The sequence below is a fragment of the Dama dama genome, chromosome 5 (assembly GCF_033118175.1).
Source record: "Dama dama isolate Ldn47 chromosome 5, ASM3311817v1, whole genome shotgun sequence".
Lineage (NCBI taxonomy): Eukaryota > Metazoa > Chordata > Mammalia > Artiodactyla > Cervidae > Dama > Dama dama.
In genome coordinates, this window is record NC_083685.1 from 27,600,597 (window position 1) to 27,621,474 (window position 20,878).

The following is a 20,878-nucleotide window of genomic DNA, read 5'->3' on the forward strand; positions in this document are numbered from 1 at the left end:
TGATGAATGGAACTGCCAAGTCCCTGCCAAGTCTATTACAGCTGTAACGATTTTTTTATTATTGCTCCGAGTTCCAAAATAAACTTAACCTCACAAGGCGACGGTAGCAGAGTCAGCTGGCTCTGAATTTATTTGCATGAGAACTTCTTGCTGTGATTACAGAAAACAGTAAAGGCTGAGGGTTCTCAGGTTAGGCAGAGGAGGAGCCTTGTCGCCCTGGGGCGCTGGGCGACAGCTCAGTCCAGCATCTGGGCTGATGTGCTGCACGCCCGGATACAGCCTCTCTACGAGGGTGTTCCTCTGGGCTCCTGCCTTGCAGAGGCCACAGACATGCAGACACATAGGTGCACAGACACACACACACCACACACACATGCGTGGACACGCATACATGCACAACAGACACAGGCACACATGGATACATGGACACATGGAGACACACACGCAACACACATACCCCATGGGGACAGACACACACACACAATAAATAGATGTACAGATACACAGACACACATAATACACACACATAGTCCCACAGATGTACTCACAAACACATACACACCCAAACGCACACAGATACATGCAGACACACATAACATGCACGCACACACTACACAGAGAAACACACATGTGCACACACATAAACACAGATACACACCTGCAGCAAACACACAGAGATACATACAGCACATGCAAACACAGAGATAGACACAGACACACATCTAGGCATTCACACATAGATACACATCCCCAGGTCCATGAAGCCTCGGAGTTCTAGATGAATAGGAGCTGATAAAATGAAGGTCACAAATGGGCTCTTCTGCTTTTGGGAGAGTAACAAGGGATAAGAGAGGCGCCTGCTCTCGATGTCTTAAGGAAGACCATGGGCTCACAGGCAGGGCACTGCCAGGTGATCACAGGGGAAGACAGCCGACCGGGTGTAGGGGCCACATGCACTGGTGACAGGTGGTGGAGAGACTGGTGTGGATTGGCTCAGCCCTCCTGGAGAAGTCTGAAGCTATGACTACAGAGCCAGCAAACTTGTGCAGTGATGCAATGCTGACCCAGCTCCCTGCACACCAGCTGTGTGACCTCGGGCAAGCTGCTCAGCTTCTCTGTGCTCAGCGTCCCCGCCAGTAACGCGAGAGGCAGAATGGTGCCTCCTCCGAAGGCGGCTGTGCAGATGAAAACTGTATGGAGGAGGGTCTGGAGCCTGGGGACCATTTACTGTTGCTATTTTATCCCCTAACTCCATGGCTGGCATTTATCCCAGGAGGCTGATCCCAAAGCTATTTGCACAAAGCGGTGCACTGCAGCGTGAGTTACAGTGGCGAAAGGGAAATCAACGTAGAGTCCATCAGTGTCGATGGTCGAAGGAGTTTCGAGCCGTTCTTTCGATGGATTGTTACCTACCCAGCAGGCGAGGTGCTTATCAAGACCACCCAGCGCCATAAGAAGTGATGCTTGGGAGAGGGTAAGCGATAAGTCAGCAAGGAAAATGTCACCAACCTACCACTGTGACCAGAGAAGCAATTATGTGTGAGTGTGCCTGTATGCACAGGCTTCCCCCGTGGCTCAGTGGTAAAGAATCCGTCTGCCACGCAGGAGGCGCAGGAGATGCAGTTTCGATCCCTGAGTTGGGAAGACTCCCTGAGTAGGAAATGGCAACCCACTCCAGTATTCTTGCCCGGAGACTCCCATGGACAGAGGAGCCTGGTGGGCTACAGTCCATGGGGTCACAAAGAGCCGGACACGCCTGAAGCGACTGAGCATGCATGCATGCACGCACACCTATAATGCACGCACGGATCTATGTGTGGTCTTGTGTGTGTGCGTGTCTATGTGTGTGGATCTATGTGTGGTCTTGTGTGTGTGCATGTCTATGTGTGTGGATCTATGTGTGGTCTTGTGTGTGTGTGCCTCTGTGTGTGCGGATCTATGTGGGTCTTATGTGTGTGTGTCTGTGTGTGAATCTATGTGTGGCCTTGTGTGTGTGTGTGTGTGTGTGCAGGTCTATGTGTGGTCTTGTGTGTGTGTCTGTGTGTCTGTGTGTGCAGATGTGTGGTCTTATGTATGTGTGTCTGTGTGTGCAGGTCTATGTGTGGTCTTGTGTGTGTGTCTGTGTGTGAGGATCTATGTCTGGTTTTGTGTGTACGTGTGTGTGCAGATCTATGTGTGGTCTTGAGCGTGTGTGTGTATGCGTCTGTGTGCAGATCTATATGTGATCTTGTGTGTGTGTGCATGTCTATGTTTGTGGATCTATGTGTGGTCTTGTGTGTGTGTGTATGTGCGTCTGTGTGCAGATCTATGTGTGGTCTTGTGTGTGTGTGCGTGTGCATCTATGTGCGGATCTATGTGTGGTCTTGTGTGTGTGTGTGCAGATCTATGTGTGGTCTTGTGTGTGTGTGCATGTGCATCTGTGTGCGGATCTATGTGTGGTCTTGTGTGTGTATATGTGTGTATGTGTGCAGATCTATGTGTGGTCTTGTGTGTGTGTGCATGTCTATGTGTGTGGATCTATGTGTGGTATTGTGCGTGTGTGTGTATGCATCTGTGTGCAGATCTATATGTGATCTTGTGTGTGTGTGCATGTCTATGTGTGTGGATCTATGTGTGGTCTTGTGTGTGTGTATGTGTCTGTGTGTGGATCTATGTGTGGTCTTGTGCATGTGTGTGTCTGTGTGTGTGGATCTATGTGTGTGTTTTTGTGTGTCTGAGCATGTACACATGTCTGTGCTTGCATTTGTATCTTCATACATCTCTGTGCATGAGTGTGCATCTGTGTGTGAGTACAGGTGTGACTCAGACCCTCATTTCATGTTCCTCTGCTTGTGGAGGGGGGCAGGTGCTGGGTGTGGGCCCCTCTGCCGACCCCACAACATCCCCTCTTTTCCTCTGGGTTCATCTGGCCCCACTGGAAGCCAGCTTACACCCACGGTCCCTCTGTGTCCACCAGTCACACTGGCATGAATCTGGACTGCCCCGGGGACAGGGGTGCAAACCCACACGTGGGCCCTGTGGCCCCGGGAAGATGCAAGCCAGGTGGGCCGAGGGGCTGCAGCTGCTCTCCTGGAGGCGGGGGGCCCACACAGTGCAGCCAATGCCCCATACCTGCGCTCTGCTAGCAGCTCAGAGCCACACGGAGACAAACACGCCACTGGTCATGGGTCCCATTTTGACCTCATTCAGAATTCAGGAAACAGCTCCATTTCAATAATACAGTTCACGTAGGCAGCCACCTCCAGCACACAGGGTCCCCCTGGGGCCACGAGGGCCTGCCAGCCCCTCACTGCCCTCTCTTTCTCCATGTGTCAAGGCTGAGATACTTTTCCACAGAAATCCAGGCCTTCTTTTGACCCTTTTCTTCCTTGAGCTTCCAGGATAATGACTGGCAGGGAAATTTCCTTAGGTAAATCTTCACACACCAGCCTTTCCCAGGCCAACTTCCTCAGAGCAGTTGTGGGAGCTGTGTCCTTCAGAGAAGGGCATTGGCCCCTCTCCCAGGTCCAAAGGAGACCAGAAACCCCAGAGAAGTTCTCAGGAAAGACCCTCTCAGGCCCACAGACTGGCCCCAGGGATGCAGCTTCCCAGTCTGGGGTCAGGCAGGTCTCATGACGCAGTAAGGGGTAACATCACAAGTTTTGCCAGGAGCCTTTGCTGCAGGCGCTGGGGTACCAGGGCTTCTTCTCATGGGTCTGCCGGTGAGAGGAGGTTGTGGGAAGACCCTTCCCTGAGAAGGTGGAGAGCAGGGCCATCCTCTGGATAATGACCTTGGAAGCAAAGACCTCAAGGCTGCCCTTGGAGTCGTGTCACTCCAGATCTTCCAGCCTGAAGGGCGTGTGAAGCAGGCTGTTGGGAGCAGTGGGGACTGCGGCAGTGTCCCCCTTCCCCTGAGAGCTCAGTAACAACTCAGCTCCAGTGGATATCACCAGCTAGGAATGGGGACCTGGGTTTTTCCAGAATCTTCTACCTTTCAGAGAGTAGATATTGATTTCATGTGAAATCTCTTGAGTATAAACATTGGTTCGAAGTTTGAGACATATATGACAAGTCAGGTGACATACTGCGACTCAGGCAACTTCCCCAGAATTTGAAGGACAAGGTCACGCCACTCTAGGCTCCCCGAGTACGGTGTACACTAACAGCAGGAGATTCAGAACGCCTTGCTCTCCCCCCGAGAAGAATCGCTGGGCATCTGGGAGCTGTCTGAGGCATCACAAGGAGGGCAGTGAGTCCCAGCATGGAGCCTGCTGAGGGCCCGACGAGGTCTGGGGGGAGGCTGGTTGGCTTCCTCTCCAATTTGCAGGAAGCCTTGGCTGGCTGTGGTTAAAGCGATCACACGGGCCAGCTGGCCATCAGCCCCGAAGGTGGCCTTGAAAGGCCCCTGTCAGGGCTCTGCTTCCCCAAAGGGCTGCCCTCATGCCCATGGAGGATACAACTCGGGGACTGGCTGTGACAATAGCACCATATGGACCTGGGGAATGTTTGTGACTGTCACATGCATTATTGGATGTGAAGGGCCCTCAGGGTCTCATCTCAGCATGGCTGTGTGTCAGCTCCATCCCCGTGGGGTCACCCTGCTGGGAGATGCCCAGCCTTGGAGCAAGGCTCTTCAGAGGGCCCTCTTCAGGACACCGGCCATTTTTGGTTACCCAGCATGTTCATTTCTTGCAGCTGTGAAATACATACCACATGAACTGGGTAACCCTGACCCAGTCCAGGCAGAGAACGTGCCAATCCCAGGCCTCCTGGGCCCTCCAGGAGCTCTCCCCGCCCCTGCCTGCTCCACCAGGTGTCTGTGTCCTCTGGACTTCTCTGTGCCTCAGTCACACAGTGTGTGCTCTTCCGGGTCTGACGTTTTGGCCACACTTTGAGTTTCATCCTCATTGTTATGGGCATCACCATATGTCCCTTTGTAGTTCTGAGAAGCATCCCGTTATGTGGCTAGATCACGCTTCATTTATCTATTCACGTATTGATAGACATTTGGGTTCAATTCAGGACTATTGTGAATAAAGCGGCTGCTATAAACATTCGCATCTTTGTGTAGACATATGTTTTCATTTCTTTTGGGCAAACACCTGGGGTGGAACGGCTGGTCATGTAGGAAGTGTTTTTACCTCTAGGAGAAACTGCCAGGCTTCCAAAGTGGCCTTGCTAATGTCTGCTCCCACCGGCCACGCTGAAAGCTGCGGCTGCTCCGTGTCGCCGTCGGTCTGTCTGGTCAACACTGCATCTTACTTCCCTAGTGACTCTGCATGGGCAGCTTTCCATGGCTGTGTTAGTGTTCTGTCTACCTCCTTGTATGTAGTATTTGTTCAAGGTCTTTGCCCATTTTTTTTCATTTGGGGTTTTGGCATCAGGGTTTTCTAATTCTTTCCAGGTGGTGTTAACCAGGAGCAAAGTTTAAGACAACTTGCAGTGTGGCCAGAGCATTCTTTCTTTAGCTTGAGCATCCAGGCTGCTCTGAGACTTAATTTCTTGCTGGACAGCTCTTTGCTAATGGAGGGTAGGTGCCCAGAAGCCCCTCTAAGACCCTCCTAGGGGAAGAAACAACTTGTAAAGGCGCCATGATGGACGGTTCTGGTCACTCATGGGCAGAGTGGCCTGTTTTAGCAGGGATGCACCACCTTGTAGAGATGAGGCAGGAGGTATCCCTGCCTGAGGCCTTGAAATCCCAAACCTCTATGGGGAGAACTGGCCAAGGCTTCAGGGGATCAACAGACCCTGGAGATGAACATTCACTCCAAGAAAAATACCTCCAGTCTGTTGGGCTCCCAGGAGAAAGTGGCAGTCCCAGTTGATTTTGAAGCATAGATTTCCCAGGGGTTCAACAGACCACAGAAAAGAAGGGAGGGGCTGAAAACTGCAGAAGGTCAGTCAGTGATGGAAACGAACAAAGCAAGCCAGGTGCAAGAAAAATGACGGTGCAAATCTGAGGGCAGAGCAACACAGAGACATCAGGGAATGGTGGGGACTGCAGCAAACTGGAGCCCTCAGGCCTGTTTAGACAGAGGGTCACTTCTCAGCTCCAGCGACTGGCTGCCCTGTGAGAACGTGCACCTTCTCATTTTAATAAAGGTGCATCTTTAACATGGGAAAAACTCTCCATTTTCAGGTATGGGAACCAATTCAAAATAAAATGAGTGCTTTGGAGGACGTTCTCTCTAGCACACCCACCATCCTGGGTCTCCTGGTTTCTTTGTCCTCGGCTCCTTTATGACTCTCGTGGTGTTGCCTCTATCTGCCTGTTGTCTCTCCCTCGTTCTGTCTGGGTCTCTGTCTTCTTCTCAATCCCTCTTTGCATCCCTATTCCTTTCTGCTCCCTGACACCTTCCTCATTTTTTTTTCACCCTCCCCCAACTCTCTGTCTTCCTCTGCTCATCCTGAAGTAGTCAACAGATGGGCTCCAGGTTAGACATTTACAACGGGCTTCCAATTTGCATTTCAGGGGGCAGGAAGAAGGGGGGCTTCAGGCTGGATTCCTGAGACAAGAGATAGGTGGGCTCCAGATCAGGCATTTATAATCAGCCTCCTCTTTGCCCTCTGAGATGGAAGTAACAGCAGCAACAGGGTAAATAGCCATTGTATGTCTCTTGTAAACACCCAAAGTAATAGTCATGGCAAGGACAAAGAGGGGCAAACCCTGTTTGAGTAAAAGATTAAGGGATCTCTGCTTCCCCCTTTTTGGGACAAAGGAGACACTACATATGCCCCCAAAAGGCTCCTTTATGGGAATGAAAGTCAAGGGATAACTCCAGGCCATAATGAGTCTTGCTTTTCCCAGAAACCTTTACTTTGAGATCCATCTTGGCTGAGAGGTGTGTGCGCACCCAGGGGAGGGTCCCAGGGTAGGTCAGGTGTGGAAAAAGGAACCAGACAATTAGCCTGAAGGAAGACAAAGACCCAGAAGAACTGACCTATATAAATGACTTAACCACCTCTTTACTGTGCTGCTCACCGCTAGGAGGGGCCCACCCTTTCTCTCCGTTGTTTGTCTCTGCCTTGCTTCTGTCTTAACTAAGCAAACATTTTCTCTATGTGCTATCTCACCGGTTGTTGTGCTGTGTCTGTAATAATAAACTTTGTACCTGCATTTATAGTTTCTGCTTCCATGATAAATGCATTTTTCACTGGGGGCAAAGATCCAGAGAAAAATAGCTTCTAGCCTCTAGCCCTTGCTGGTCTGGTGGCTAGAATTCTTGCTTCTCATCCAGACTTCCCAGGTCCAATTCCTGGGTAGGGAATGAAGATCTTGCTTCACACCACTGCTCACTGCTGCTTTCCTGAGATTCATCTCTCTTGTTCCCCTCTCTCTTTCCTTGGTGTCTCCCTTTTTCTGCTCTCCCAAGTCTGTGTGCTTTTTCTCTGTCTCTTTTACTGGCTCTTTCTCTTTGGATGTTCGCTCTGTCTGTCTGTCTCCCTCCTCCCTCCTTCTCTCTCCTTCATCAGACCTGGTTATCAGTCAGTTCAGTCACTCAGTCATGTCCGACTCTTTGTGACCCCATGGACGGCAGCATGCCAGGCTTCCCTGTCCATCACTAACTCCCAGAGCTTACTCAAACTCATGTCCATCGAGTCAGTGATGCCATCCAACCATCTCATCCTGTCACCGCCTTCTCCTCCTGCCTTAAATCTCTCCCAGCATCAGGGTCTTTTCCAATTAGTCAGTTCTTTGCATCAGGTAGCCAAAGTATTGGAGCTTCAGCTTCAGCATCAGTCCTTCCAATGAATATTCAGAACTGATTTCCTTTAGGATTGACAGGTTTGATCTCCTTGCAGTCCAAGGAACTCTCAAGAGTCTCCTCCAACACCACAGTTCAGAAGCATCAATTCTTCGGTGCTCAGCTTTCTTTATAGTCCAATTCTCACATCCATACATGACCACTGGAAAAACCATAGCCTCGACTGGATGGACCTTTGTTGGCAAAGCAATCTGTCTGCTATTCAATATGTTGTCTCTGCTATTCAATTTGTCATGGCTTTTCTTCCAAGGAGAAAGCATCTTTTAATTTCATGGTTGCAATCACCATCTGCAGTGATTTTCAAGCCCCCCAAAAATAAAGTCTCTCACTGTTTCCATTGTTTCCCTACCTATATGCCATGAAGTGATGGGACCAGATGCCATAATCTTAGTTTTCTGAATGTTGAGCTTTAAGTCAACTTTTTCACTCTCCTTTTTCACTTTCATCAAGAGGCTCTTTAGTGCTTCTTCACTTTCTGCCATAAGGGTAGTGTCATCTGCCTATCTGAGGTTATTTATATTTCTCCTGGCAATCTTGATTCCAACTTGTGCTTAATCCAACCCAGCATTTTGCATGATTCACTCTGCATATAAGTTAAATAACTAGGGTGACAATATACAACCTTGATGTACTCCTTACCCGATTTGGAACCAGTCTGTTGTTTCATGTCCAGTTCTAACTGTTGCTTCTTGACCTGCATACAGATTTCTCAGGAGGCAGGTCAGGTGGTCTGGTATTCCTATCTCTTGAAGAATTTTCCACAGTTTGTTGTGATCCACACAAAGGCTTTGGCATAGTCAATAAAGCAGAAATAGATGTTTCTCTGCAACTCTCTTATTTTCTCGATGATCCAATAGATGTTGACAATTTGATCTCTGGTTCCTCTGCCTTTTCTAAATCCAGCTGGAACATCTGGAAGTTCATGGTTCATTTACTGCTGAAACCTGGCTTGGAGAATTTTGAGCATTACTTTGCTAGTATGTGAGATGAGTGCAATTGTGCAGTAGTTTGAACATTCTTTGACATTGCCTTTCTTTGGGATTGGAATGAAAACTGACCTTTTTCAGCCTTGTAGCCACTGCTGAGTTTTCCAACTTTGCTGGCATATTGACTGCAGCACTTTCACAGCATCATCTTTCAGGATTTGAATAGCTCAACTGGAATTCTATCACCTCCACCAGCCTTGTTTGTAGTGATGCTTCCTAAGGCCCACTTGACTTTACATTCCAGGATGTTTGGCTCTAGGTGAGTAATCACACCATCATGGTTATCTGGGTCATGAAGATCTTTTTTGTACAGTTCTTTTTTGTATTCTTGCCACCTCTTCTTAATATCTTCTGCGTCTGTTAGGTCCATACCATTTCTGTCCTTTATTATGCCCATCTTTGCATGAAATGTTCCTTTGGTATCTCTAATTTTCTTGAAGAGATCTCTAGTCTTTCCCATTCTATTGTTTCCCTCTACTTCTTTGCATTGATCACTGAGGAAGGCTTTCTTATCTCTCCTTGCTATTCTTTGGAACTCTGCATTCAAATGGGTATATCTTTCCTGTTCTCCTTTACCTTTCGCTTCTCTTCTTTTCTCAGCTATTTGTAAGGCCTCCTCAGACAACCATTTTGCCTTTTTGTATTTCTTTTTCTTGGGGATGGTCTTGATCACTGCCTCCTGTACAATGACATGAACCTTTGACCATAGTTCATCAGGCACTCTGTCTATCAAATCTAATCCCTTGAATATATTTGTCACTTCCACTGTATAATTGTTAGGGATTTGATTTAGGTCATACCTGAATGGTCTAGTGGTTTTCCCTACTTTCTTCAATTTAAGTCTGAATTTGGAAATAAGGAATTCATGATATGAGCCACAGTCAGCTCCCAGTCTTGTTTTTGCTGACTGTATAGAGCTTCTCCATCTTTGGCGGCAAAGAATATAATCAATCTAATTTCAGTATTGACCATCTAGCGATGTCCATGTGTAGAGTCATCTCTTGTGTTGCTGGAAGAGGGTGTTTTCTGTGACCTGTGCGTTCTCTTGACAAAACTCTATCAGCCTTTGCCCTGCTTCATTTTGTACTCCAAGGTCAAATTTGCCTGTTACTCCAGGTGTCTCTTGAATTTCTATTTTGCATTCCAATCCCCTATCGGGAAAAGGACATCTTTTTTGAATGTTATTTCTAGAAGGTCCTGTAGGTCTTCATAGAACCATTCAACTTCAGCTTCTTCAGGATTAGTGGTTGGGGCCTAGACTTGGTTTACTGTTATATTGAATGGTTTGCCTCAGAAGTGAACAGAGATCATTCTGTCATTTTTGAGATTGCACCCAAGTACTGAATTTTGGACTTTTGTTAACTATGATGGCTACTCCATTTCTTCTAAGGGATTCTTGCCCACAGTAGTAGGTAAAACAGTCATCTGAGTTAAATTCGCCCATTCAAGTCCATTTTAGTTCACTGATTCCTAAAATGTCGATGTTTACTCTTGCCATCTCCTGTTTGACCACTTCCAATTACCTGATTCATGGACCTAACATTCCGGGTTCCTAAGTGGACCACATTTTGTCAGAACTCTCCACCATGACCTGTTCATCTTGGGTGGCCCTACACGGCATGGCTCATAGTTTCATTGATTTAGACAAAGCTGGGGTCCATGTGATCAGTTTGATTAGTTTTCTGTGACTGGTTTTCATTCTGTCTGTCCTCTGAGGGATAAGGATAAGAGGCTTATGGAAGCTTCCTGATGGGAGAGACTGACTGTGGGGGAAACTGGGTCTTGTTCTGATGGGCAGGGCCATGCTCAGTATATCTTTAATCCAATTTTCTGTTGATGGGCAGGGTTGTGTTCCCTTCCTGTTGTTTGACCTGAGGCCAAATTATGGTGGAGGTAGTGGCAACCTCCTTCAAAAGGTCCCGTGCATGCACTGCCGCATTCAGTGCCCCTGACCCTGCAGCAGGCCACCGTTGACCCACGCCTCTGCCGGAGACTCCTGGACACTCACAAGCTAGTCTGGGTCAGTCTCTGTGGGGACATTGCTCCTTTCTCCTGGGTCTTGGTACACACAAGGTTTTGTTTGTGCCCTCCAAGAGTCTGTTTCCCTAGTCCTGTGTAAGTTCTGATGGCTCTATGGTGGGGTTAATGGCTACTTCCTCCAAGAGGGCTTATGCCACACCCAAATCTGCTGCACCCAGAGCCTCTACCCCTGTGGCAGGCCACTGCAGGAGACACTCAAACACTCAAAGTCAGGTCTGGCTCAGTCTCTGTGGGGTCTCCTGGTACACACAAGGTTTTTTTTGAGCTCTTCAAGCATCTCTGGTGGGTATGGGGTTTGATTCTAAGTGTGACTTCGCCCCTCCTACCATCTTGCTGGGACTTCTCCTTTGCCCTTGGATGTAGGGTATCTTTTTTTTTTTTGGTAGGATCCAACATTCTCCTGTCGATGGTTGTTCAGCAGCAAGTTGTAATTTTGGAGTTCTCGCAGGAGAAGATGAGCACATGTCCTCATACTCTGCCATCTTGATCCCTGGTTATCATTCAGGTCACAATCTGGAGCCACCTCCTGTTTCCCCATCACATCGCCATGTCCCTCTGCACACCCAGGGAAACCCTGTACCGCCTGCATCCCGCCGTTTCTACTCTCCCACCTGGTGCCAGGCCTTGGCTTTATGCAAAGGAATGCCACCTGTCCCTCCAGTCCCCAAGGCCCCTGGGCAGCCCTGCCCCACCTCACCGTCCTGGCTCTTTCCAGGCCAGGCCCCGCCCCAGTGGCCCCGCCCACCTGACTCCTCCAGGGCAGGCCCCGCCCCAGTGGCCCCGCCCACCTGACTCCTCCAGGGCAGGCCCCGCCCCAGTGGCCCTGGTGGCCGGCTCACCTGATGGGCGCCGCCTCGTCGCCGCGGTCCAGCCAGTCCTGGGGCGGGACGATGTACATGCACCAGAGGCCCCAGTTGTAGCCGTGGGCCGCGCTGGCGTACTGCTGCACCTCGAACGTGTCGTACTTGATGTTGTCAATGGCTGGCAGGACGATCCGCCGGCGGTCCTCCCGGATCCGCGTAAGGGCGGGCTCGGCCCTGAAACGAGATGCAGACCCGTGAGGAAGGGCACGGATGCCAGGGACCTACCTACCCCCTAGGTAGGGAGCCGGGACCCAGACGACCAAACTCACATCTAATGTTGGGCTAGACCGCCCCTGCGGAGGGTAGATCCAAGCGCTGCACCTCTGGAAGCCCTGGAAGTCTGCTGGGCTGCCCACCCACCTGCCCAAGGCAGCCCGTGGCTAACCACCGATTGTCACTAGGGATATAAACACCATCCAGGCCCAATCTCTGACATCTCTGATGGGCTCTCCTGGCTTCAGAGCGCCCAGTGAGTCAGCTCAGTCTGTCAGCTGGTCTGCCTCACAGCCTGGCTTTTCTCCCCAGTGAATCCTGCTTCCTGGCCCGCCTCCCCTCCAGGGCTGGAAGGTATATTCATTTACAAGCAGGAATCGAGGCATGAATGTGCCACACCCTCTTGTAACACACTGGAGCAGGAACTAGAAAGGAAAAAATAAAATCCGTGCCTCAGGGAGCGTAGGATGTACTGAAGGGACAGAAAGGCTAACAAGTGCTGTTGTACAGTGCACAACCTATGCAACAGTATGCGGTGGTCCTGACTGAGTGGGTATGGGGGGACAGACAAAAATGTGTAAGTAAAGGATATATTAGGAGGTGATATGTGTTGTGACAGAAAAAGAGAGCAAAATAAGGGTGATTTGGAATCGCAGTTTTAAGTAGGGTGTTCAGGGTAAGTTGCACTGGGTGATGAGCAGAGGTGGTGTAAGATGTAGCAGCTGGTTGTCAGGGGAGGCAGGTAGGGCGCTGAACACAGAAGGAGCAGCCAGCGCTGAGCCCCTGGGATGTGCTGGTGTGATTGGGAAGCAGGCCAGGAGGCTGGAGTGGAGAGATGGTGGCCGTGCAGGCGATGAAGGCAGAGAGGAGAGAGACCAGAGGACAAAGGCCGTGGGTTATAAATTTCCAATGCAGGAGTCCCCGGGGGCAAGCAGGTACAGTTTCACTCTGGAGACGACCTTGTCTCTTGCAAGGATGAGATGCTGCCCGAGGGGGTGGAGTTCAACATGGTCATGAGCAGCCTGCTGACTGGGGGACCGGAGAGATGAACGGGGAACAGGGGCCGAGCTCAGTTAGGGACAGCAGGGGCTGGGGTCAGGGTTGGAGCTCTCTGACCCTGCCTGGCCAGATTCACCCTGTAGCCAGCCTTCCTTCCCGTCCTTCCAAGCGAGAGCTTGGTATTTACCTGCCTTTCAGCTTCACGAGGAGGATTAATTAATTACTGTTAGCAAAGTGCTTCAGAGATGAAAAGCTCTCTGCAAATGCCACATGTGCTAATAAGGCAGAATCTTTATGGAGGCAGTTCTGGGAGGGGAGGGCTATTTGCAGATGGATAACTGGGTTTTCAGTGGTAAAAATTAAAGTTACAGTAGTTTCAAATGGCATTTTGATGTGATAGACTTGTGACTCTACCAAACCTTCTCCAAATGCTCCAGGGAGTTTAACATACATGAGAGGGACAGAAAGGCCTTCGAGTACTGCTGTGCCGTGCACAACCTACACAACAGTATGCAGTGACCCTGGTGGAGGGCAGACCATACCATGTCATTACTGATAGAAGGTGACAGATGTCATGGGAAAAGAAGAGTCGCTTCATGAGGGTGGCAGAGGAGAGGGAAATGGGGACCAGCAGGGGAAGTCAGAAGTCACATCTCGGTCAGGCACACGCTGGGTCAGAACCAGCCCTGAGAACACACTGGTGGACCTGGGCTGGCTGAGATGTACTGGTGGGAGTGCAGGAGTGTGGAAGGAAAGGGCTCCATTCACCTGCCTACCAGGCGCCAAAGCCCTGGTCCAACCAAAACAGCAGTTAGGAAAACCGGGAACTTTGAGAGGTCCCGAAGGCCAGACCCTCAGGGGCCCCAGCTGGGGACACCCGGCCAGGCACTGTGGGACTTGATCAGCATGCCCACCACGAATCCCCTCCCTATAACCCTCTCATCTCCCTCGAGGGAATATCTCGGTGAACCTCTTAGTTTAGGCTTCAGAGAGTTTAAAGATGTGACTTGGGAGATTTGATATAAATAAGAGTGAGTTTTAGTTTCTCTCAAAATGGGGCAAGCTGGCTACACAGGGCTGACTTTTCCCTGCTGCTCGGCTGGTAGGGGCTGCCGGCTGCCCCTGGGGGAGGGGTTCATGCTCCCTGCCCACTGTGGGCCCCTTGCATACCCTACCGCTACGAGTTTAACTTAAGGATCTTCAGGTGACATCACACTGGGTGACCTGTGTGTATGTGTGTGTGTGTGTGTGTGTGTGTGTTATGGCTCAGGTGTGTCCGATTCTTTGTGACCCCATGGACTGTAGCCCACCAGGCTTCTCTGTCCATGAGATTCTCTGGGCAAGAATGCTGGAGTGGGTTGCTGTTTCCTTTTCCAGGAGATCCTGACCCAGGGATCGAACCCAGGTCTCTTGCATTGCAGGCAGATTCTTTACCATCTGAGCCACCAGGGAAGCCTGGGTGGGCCCTAAATCCACAGACAAGGGTCCTTAGAAGAGAGAAGGGGAGAGGCACAGTCACACAGAGGGGAGAAGCCATGTGAAGATGGACACAAAGATTGGAGGGACGCGGTCACAAGCCCAGGGACTCCTGGAGCCCCCGGAGCTGGAAAAGGGGTGAATGGTGTCTTCCCACAAAGATTGGTCCACTTGGAACCCGGGATGTGACCTTACTGGGAAACAGAGTCTTTGCAGAGGTAATACAGTTAAAAAACCCAAGATGAGATCACCCTGGATTGGGTGAGCCCTGAATCCAAGTTGTGTCCTTCTAAGAGAAAGGAGAGGGAGACGTGAGGCCAGGACACAGAGGAGAAACCACATGACGGCGGAGGCAGAGATGGAGGGATGCTGCCACAGCCCTGGACATCCGGAGCCATCAGAGCTGGAAGAGGTGGGAGGCTCCTCCCCGAGGGCTTCCTGGGGAGCCCAGCCCTGCCTGCACCTTGATTTTGACTTCTGTCCTCAGAGCTGTGAGAGAATGAATTTCTCTCGTTTGGAGCCACCAGCTTTTGGTCATTGTTATGGCAGCCCCAGGACACCCCTGCACTGGGTGACCCTCCCTCCACCTGCTCATGTCCCAGCCCCTCCAACACAGGTGGTCCCCTGGGGTCTCAGTCTTCAGTCCCAGCTGGGCACTTGTCTGACACCCGTGTGCTGGAGCCGGCACTGCTGGGGACTGGGGCGGTTCACAAGCATCTCACATGTAACCCTGGCAACAATCCAGCTCTCTAACATCACCAGTCAGCGCGTGAAGAAACCAAGGCTTGCCCGGGGCTCAAACACTCGCATCACGTTGGCGGCCCAACCGTCCTGTCCCGATCCTTCCCGCGGGATCGCCAAACTCTGCCCTCCCCACCCAGCTGCCGTTTATTCCTCTCGGGTCCTCTGCAGGGCCTGGCGGGAGTGAGGGGTCAGGGGGCGACTCCCAGAGGCAGTCACCAGAGAAGAAATTAGGAAACATACCAAGAGCCCAGCGGGTGCTTTCCAGAAAACTTTGAAGCACATCCTTCTGTTCTAGCAACATATCCTCAGGCACCTGCTGTGAGAGCATCAGCTCACCGCCTGCCTAGGGACAGCAGGGTCTGGATAGAGGCGCCAGGGCCACCTGCAGCTCTGAAGCCCCTTGTGGATAATTTGCTGGACAAATGACTCAGTTCTTAAGGTATCACTGGCCACCTTTGGGCACAGCCTCATGAACATCCCCAGGCGAGAGAGCAAAGGTCCGGGGCCCCACCCTGAGACCCTGTATCCCACAGACCTGTACTTCCTGCCAGCTCTCAGGGGTGTCAGATGCTGCTGGTCTGGGGTTCACACTGAGCACCAAGGCCCTGCAGGGTCCCTGCCCCCCGGGGCACCTCTAGATCATCCTGCACACGTGCTTGGGTGTTTCCACCGCGTCACAGCCACTTCCCTGTATCCTGGCCACTCCCCGGTGTCCCGGCCACTCCCCTGGCCAGATCCCCCTCCAGGTTTCTCATTAGAAGCCCACCTCGCCCCTGAATGGATGTGTGGGAGAAAATGGGCAGATGCTGTGACCTAGGAACTTTCTCATAAAGATGAGAAATTGCTTCCAACTAGACTTGGGTTTCTATTAACTGAGACCTGATAGATCACATTTCACATACACAAGACCCAACTTTGTGTGTCTCTCCCTGACCTAAGGTCACATAAACATCCTCATTTGAGCTGTCACCTGCTGGAATGACTGGACAATTCAAATTCCTGTGGGCAGAAGGTGGGGAGACAGATCAGTCCTCATACACAGGCATCACAAACAGGGTTCTCGGTTCTAGGAACTGCACATGGAGTGACCACGTGGCTGGACTCAGCTGCGTTCCATCCCCACCCCCACCCCCACCCGGCTCCTACAGGCCCAGACAAACCCCATCCAGGGCACAGCTCCACTTGGCCCCAGGCCTCACCCTTACCAGCCTGTGCTGAACTCCACATGGGCATCGAAGAAGCCGACGACAGGGGCTGTGGCGACCTTCCAACCCTGCAGCCGTGCCCGGATCAGGCCTTCCCGCCTGCTGTTGCGGACGATCTTCACCAGGCCTGGGTATCTCTTGCTGACATATTGGTCCAGGTTGAGCTTGAGTTCCACTGCGGGGACACAGAAAAGTTTCAGGCATGACCCTTTGGGAGGGCCGAGGCCACTGAGACCCACGGTCAATGTATGCTCCAGACCCATACTTCATAAACTTTCAGAGGACACACCACAGCTGGACATGCTCAAGGTACTGGGGGGACTTTGGAGAGATAAGACCCCCACCTCGTGGAGCTGTGTTCCAGTGGGAGAGACCATGAGCAATCAAACCAGATTGATTCAGACAGAAACACGTGTTATGTTATAAGAGGAAACGGGGCTGAATTACTCAACTGTAGGAATGCAGTCGACAGGCAGATGGATGGATAAACAAAGTGTGGTGCATCCACACAATGGAATACGGTCCGGCTTTAGAAAGGAAATTCTGACACATGTTACAAGGTAGATAAACTTGAGAACATGATGCTCAGTGAAATAATCCAGTTCCCAAGGGGCAAGTGCTGGGCGATTCCACTTATATGAGGTCCCTGGAGCAGACATGTCCACAGGGACAGAAGGCAAAATGGAAGAGGCATGGGGAGTTAGTGTTTAATGGGGACATTTCATTTGGGGAAGATGAAAAGGTTCTGGTGGCGATGACTGTACAACATGTGAACATCCTTGATACCCCTGAACTCTATAATTATTTTGCAAATGGTTAATTTTATGTTGTGAGAATTTCAACTCAATAGATCTTTGAAAAAACAGATAAGGGCCCAGGAGTCTTTGTGAAGAAGCTCCCGAGGGCTAAAAGTACAAGCAACAAAATAGGTCACAATCATGGCAAACATTAGCCAAAATGAAAAAGAAAAAGGGGAAAGGGAGTGGGTGTCCAAGTGGGGCGGGGGCTTCTCCGGGTCAGCGGGACAGGGACAGGGGTGGCCTGTGAAGGTGACACGTGGGCTGTGACAGGATGGGGAGCCGGCGGGGAGGAGAGGAGGAAGTTACAGGCATGGGAAAGGAGCAGTGTGGGGACACCCTTGGCTGCTCTCAGGGGTGGGGGGTGGTGAGGAGGAGGTGCAGAGAGGAGCAGAGGGCTTGGGAGTGGACTCAGGGCTGAGCAGGAGGAGCTGAGACTGTTTGAACTGGATCCTTGTTCCTGGGCCTTTGTCAATACTCTCACGCCTTGGCTATGGGGACTTCTTGCAGAAGACCTCCACCACCCGCAGGCCTTCCCCCCACATGCCCATCACCAGGCTCTAGTGGATACCCCCGGGAGGGCAGCCTGGACCCACGGGGGCTCCAGCTGCATAGCCAGTGGGTCCCGGAGCCGTATCCCCGTGCTCCGTCCTGCCCTCTCCAGGCCTCATTCTCGCTCCCTTGACAGTGTCGGGCGGGGCTCTCCTGGCGTAGACACAGATCACAGGCAAGGTTGGAGCTCCTTCAGGCCAGGAGGGCTCTGGGAGGCCTCTCCCCGCGCTCCTCCACCCTTCCCTTGACTCCAGACATAAGAAGGAGAGACTGCAATGACGGAGAGACCCAGCAGTCACAGCTCCGCGCCGGGACCTCGGTGTGGGAGCTGCCCGTAGTGGGGTCCATGCTCCTCTCTGCTTCTGCAGAGGAACAGATGAGGACAGGCCAGGAACCTCCAGACCCTTGTTGGGGGCTTGGAGCCCCATGTGCCTGGTGGGTGTGGATTAATGCCTGGGCTGGGTGGAGGCTGATGTGGGGCCATGATAAGAGAACCCTGGGGACCATGCTCCAGCTGTGAGCACCAGCGCCTTCCCCATCAGCAAGCCTCCCACTGGAGTTTTGTTCACGAACAAGAAGTGAAGGTGTGATTAGCATAGGGAAACTCAACACACAGGGGGCCTTTCTGGATGATGGCTGTAGGGGTTGAATAGCCACCCCCCCAAACTCAGGCCCACCCAGAACCTCAGAATGTGACCTCAATTGGAAATAGGGGTTTTGTGGATGTAAACAGTTAGGGTCTTGAAATGAAAACCTTCTGGGTTAGGATGGGCCCTAAATTCAAGGACAGAGGTCCTTAAAAGAAGAGGAGAGACCTCAAACACATCAGAAGAGGCCTTGTGAAGATGGAGGCAGAGACGGGAGGGGTGTGACCACAAGCCCAGGACACCAAGGATGCCAGCAGCCAGCAGAAGCTGGGAGAGGCAGGAGGGACCCTCTCCTGGAGCCTCTGGAAGAAACGTGGCCCTGTCCATACCCTGAATTCAGGATCCTGGGCTCCAGAGCTCCAACATGCTTCCCTCGCTGGGGTGCTGAGCTGGCCCCACTCACCATTATCACTGTTGTCATCCACCAGGATCACCTCCTTGAGGAGCTGGGAGGGTGTGTGGTTGACCACACTGTGGACGGAGCGCAGGATGACCGAGAGGGCTTCATTGACAAAGATGAACACAACAGAGATCTGGGGCAGGTCGTCCGAGTAGGTCATCTGTCTGCACCTGCAGGAGAGATGGCACGAGGGGCAGAGGTCAGTGTCAGGACAGGACGGGGAGGTGGGAACCTGGAGCTCCCCTAGGAGGCCCACTGGGACCACTTCTAAATCCTGCTACCAATGGAAGAGCAATAGGGATGCCACGGTTAGAAAAGGAATGAGCACAGTGAGAGAAACAGGGTGATGATGTTCTTCTCAGAAACCCTGACTTCCACACTCTGACCCTGGACTCTGCTGTCTCCTTGCAGAAAGACGGTGAAATTGCACCTGTAAGGGATTAATGTCCCACTGAGATCACATGCAACATTTTTTTTCACATGGAACATTTTTTTGATGCCCTTGGGAGGCATGAAAGAGAAGTGAAGGGGAGGTGATCATCTCATGGTGCAGTCCAGTGGAGGGTCCAGAAGAGTCCCAGCCTGGAGCCCACATCAGCCCCTCCCCCATGACCAGCTCTATCTGTGCCCCAGGTGGTCAGGGTGTTGGCAGCTGCTAGCCAGAGGGCATCTACTGGGAAGATCCTATGCTCAATAGACACTGTCCTCTGAAGTGGGGTCTGCGTAAACAGTGATGACAAGTAGGCAAGTGTCAGATGAGGGCTGTTGAACTAGGAGAGGTGTCTATATGGGACAGCCTGGTCGTGGCCTCCACCTAACCTCAGTGTCAAGATAAAATAGAATGATGAAGTATCTTCTCCAAAATAATAAACTATCTCTTATCTTGGAAGTAGGGATGTGGGAGGGGAAATGAAGGGAGCAGGAAAAGCAAACTATTCCATAATTGAGCATGGGATGAGGCTGGTGAGTGCCTGTTAATGAAATAATACAGTGGAATAAATTCACAAGGGGACATAGGGAATTACGAAAAATAGAGAAGTGGGGGGGAAAGAAACAAAAATTGAAGTAGGTAATAAAGTAAGACAGAAGGAACTCAAGTATGTTGGCTGCTACAATAAATGTAAATAAACTAATTCTCTCTTTAAAATAGCAGAGGCTGTTCAATGAAGTTAGATACATACACACTACTGCACACACATGCACACATTCACTCACATATTCATTTACACACAGCTCTGCTGTTTATGGTTTATAATAAACACAATTTAAAAAGAGTGTTTTTTTTAAAAAGATTGGAAATATAAACAAGTGAGAAAGAGATGCCAGACAAATACTGCCTCCCTAAGCCAGACATTCGGCACAGATATCACATAGGATGGAGAAGGCTCTTTAAGAAAGAGACAGAATAATTATAAACCGTTATCCCAAAATGAACTGGCAGCTGGGTATAAAAGGAAAAATTACTGGAAAAGTAAGGAGAGTTTGATGAAACCATAAGTGTGCATCACTGTCAGACTGGGCAGACTGAAAAAGTAAGACTATGGAGGAATTTACATAAGGAAGCCCCTATTTCCTTCAGGGAAAATTTTTTTTTCCTTAGGCTCATAGGACATTTACAGAAAGTGGTCATGTATTTGCAAAACAGAGAACTTTAGATTTTTATGAAGCAGGAATTTCACAGGCTGGGCTGGGTCTGTGGGCCTGTGACCTCAGCAGTCCCATGGGGCCCACACTGGGAGCAACCCACTCCCATCACAGCCTGCTCTGCATCCATCCATGTGCTTCTTATTCTCATCAGCTAACCGGTCATTAGGTTAAGGATCACACTGCTCCAGTATGACCTCATCTTAACTAATTACACCTTCAATAGCCCCATTTCCTAATCAGAAACATTCTGAGGTCCTGGCAGGTAGATATGGACATCTTTTGGGGGACACACTTAGCCCATGATCAGTCATGCCTATCCCATAACTGGAGAAAGAGCTTTATTTAAAGATGGTGGTGTGTGGGGGACTTCCCTGGTGGTCCTGTGGCTAAGACTCTACACTCCCAATACAGGGATCCTGGGTTTGATCCCTGGTCAAGGCACTAGATCCTACCTGCTGCAACTAAGACCATGTGCAGTCAACAAACAAACAAAAATAAAATGAATACAAATAAAAATGGAGAGTCATTGTAGTTGTTGGGGGCTAAGGGTGAGAATGAGGTAGA

General features: G+C 50.8%; 1 protein-coding gene across 1 annotated transcript in view; it reads right to left on the bottom strand.

The window, feature by feature from the left end:
• Window positions 1-20,878, bottom strand: part of GALNT9 (polypeptide N-acetylgalactosaminyltransferase 9) — a 119,554-nt gene that overhangs the window by 49,665 nt on the left and 49,011 nt on the right. The window contains exons 3-5 of the mRNA XM_061140867.1: window positions 18,671-18,837; window positions 16,272-16,446; window positions 11,611-11,808 (exon numbers count right to left, since the gene is read on the bottom strand). Coding sequence (XP_060996850.1) covers window positions 11,611-11,808; window positions 16,272-16,446; window positions 18,671-18,837 — 540 coding nt within the window. The remainder of the gene's footprint in view (window positions 1-11,610; window positions 11,809-16,271; window positions 16,447-18,670; window positions 18,838-20,878) is intronic.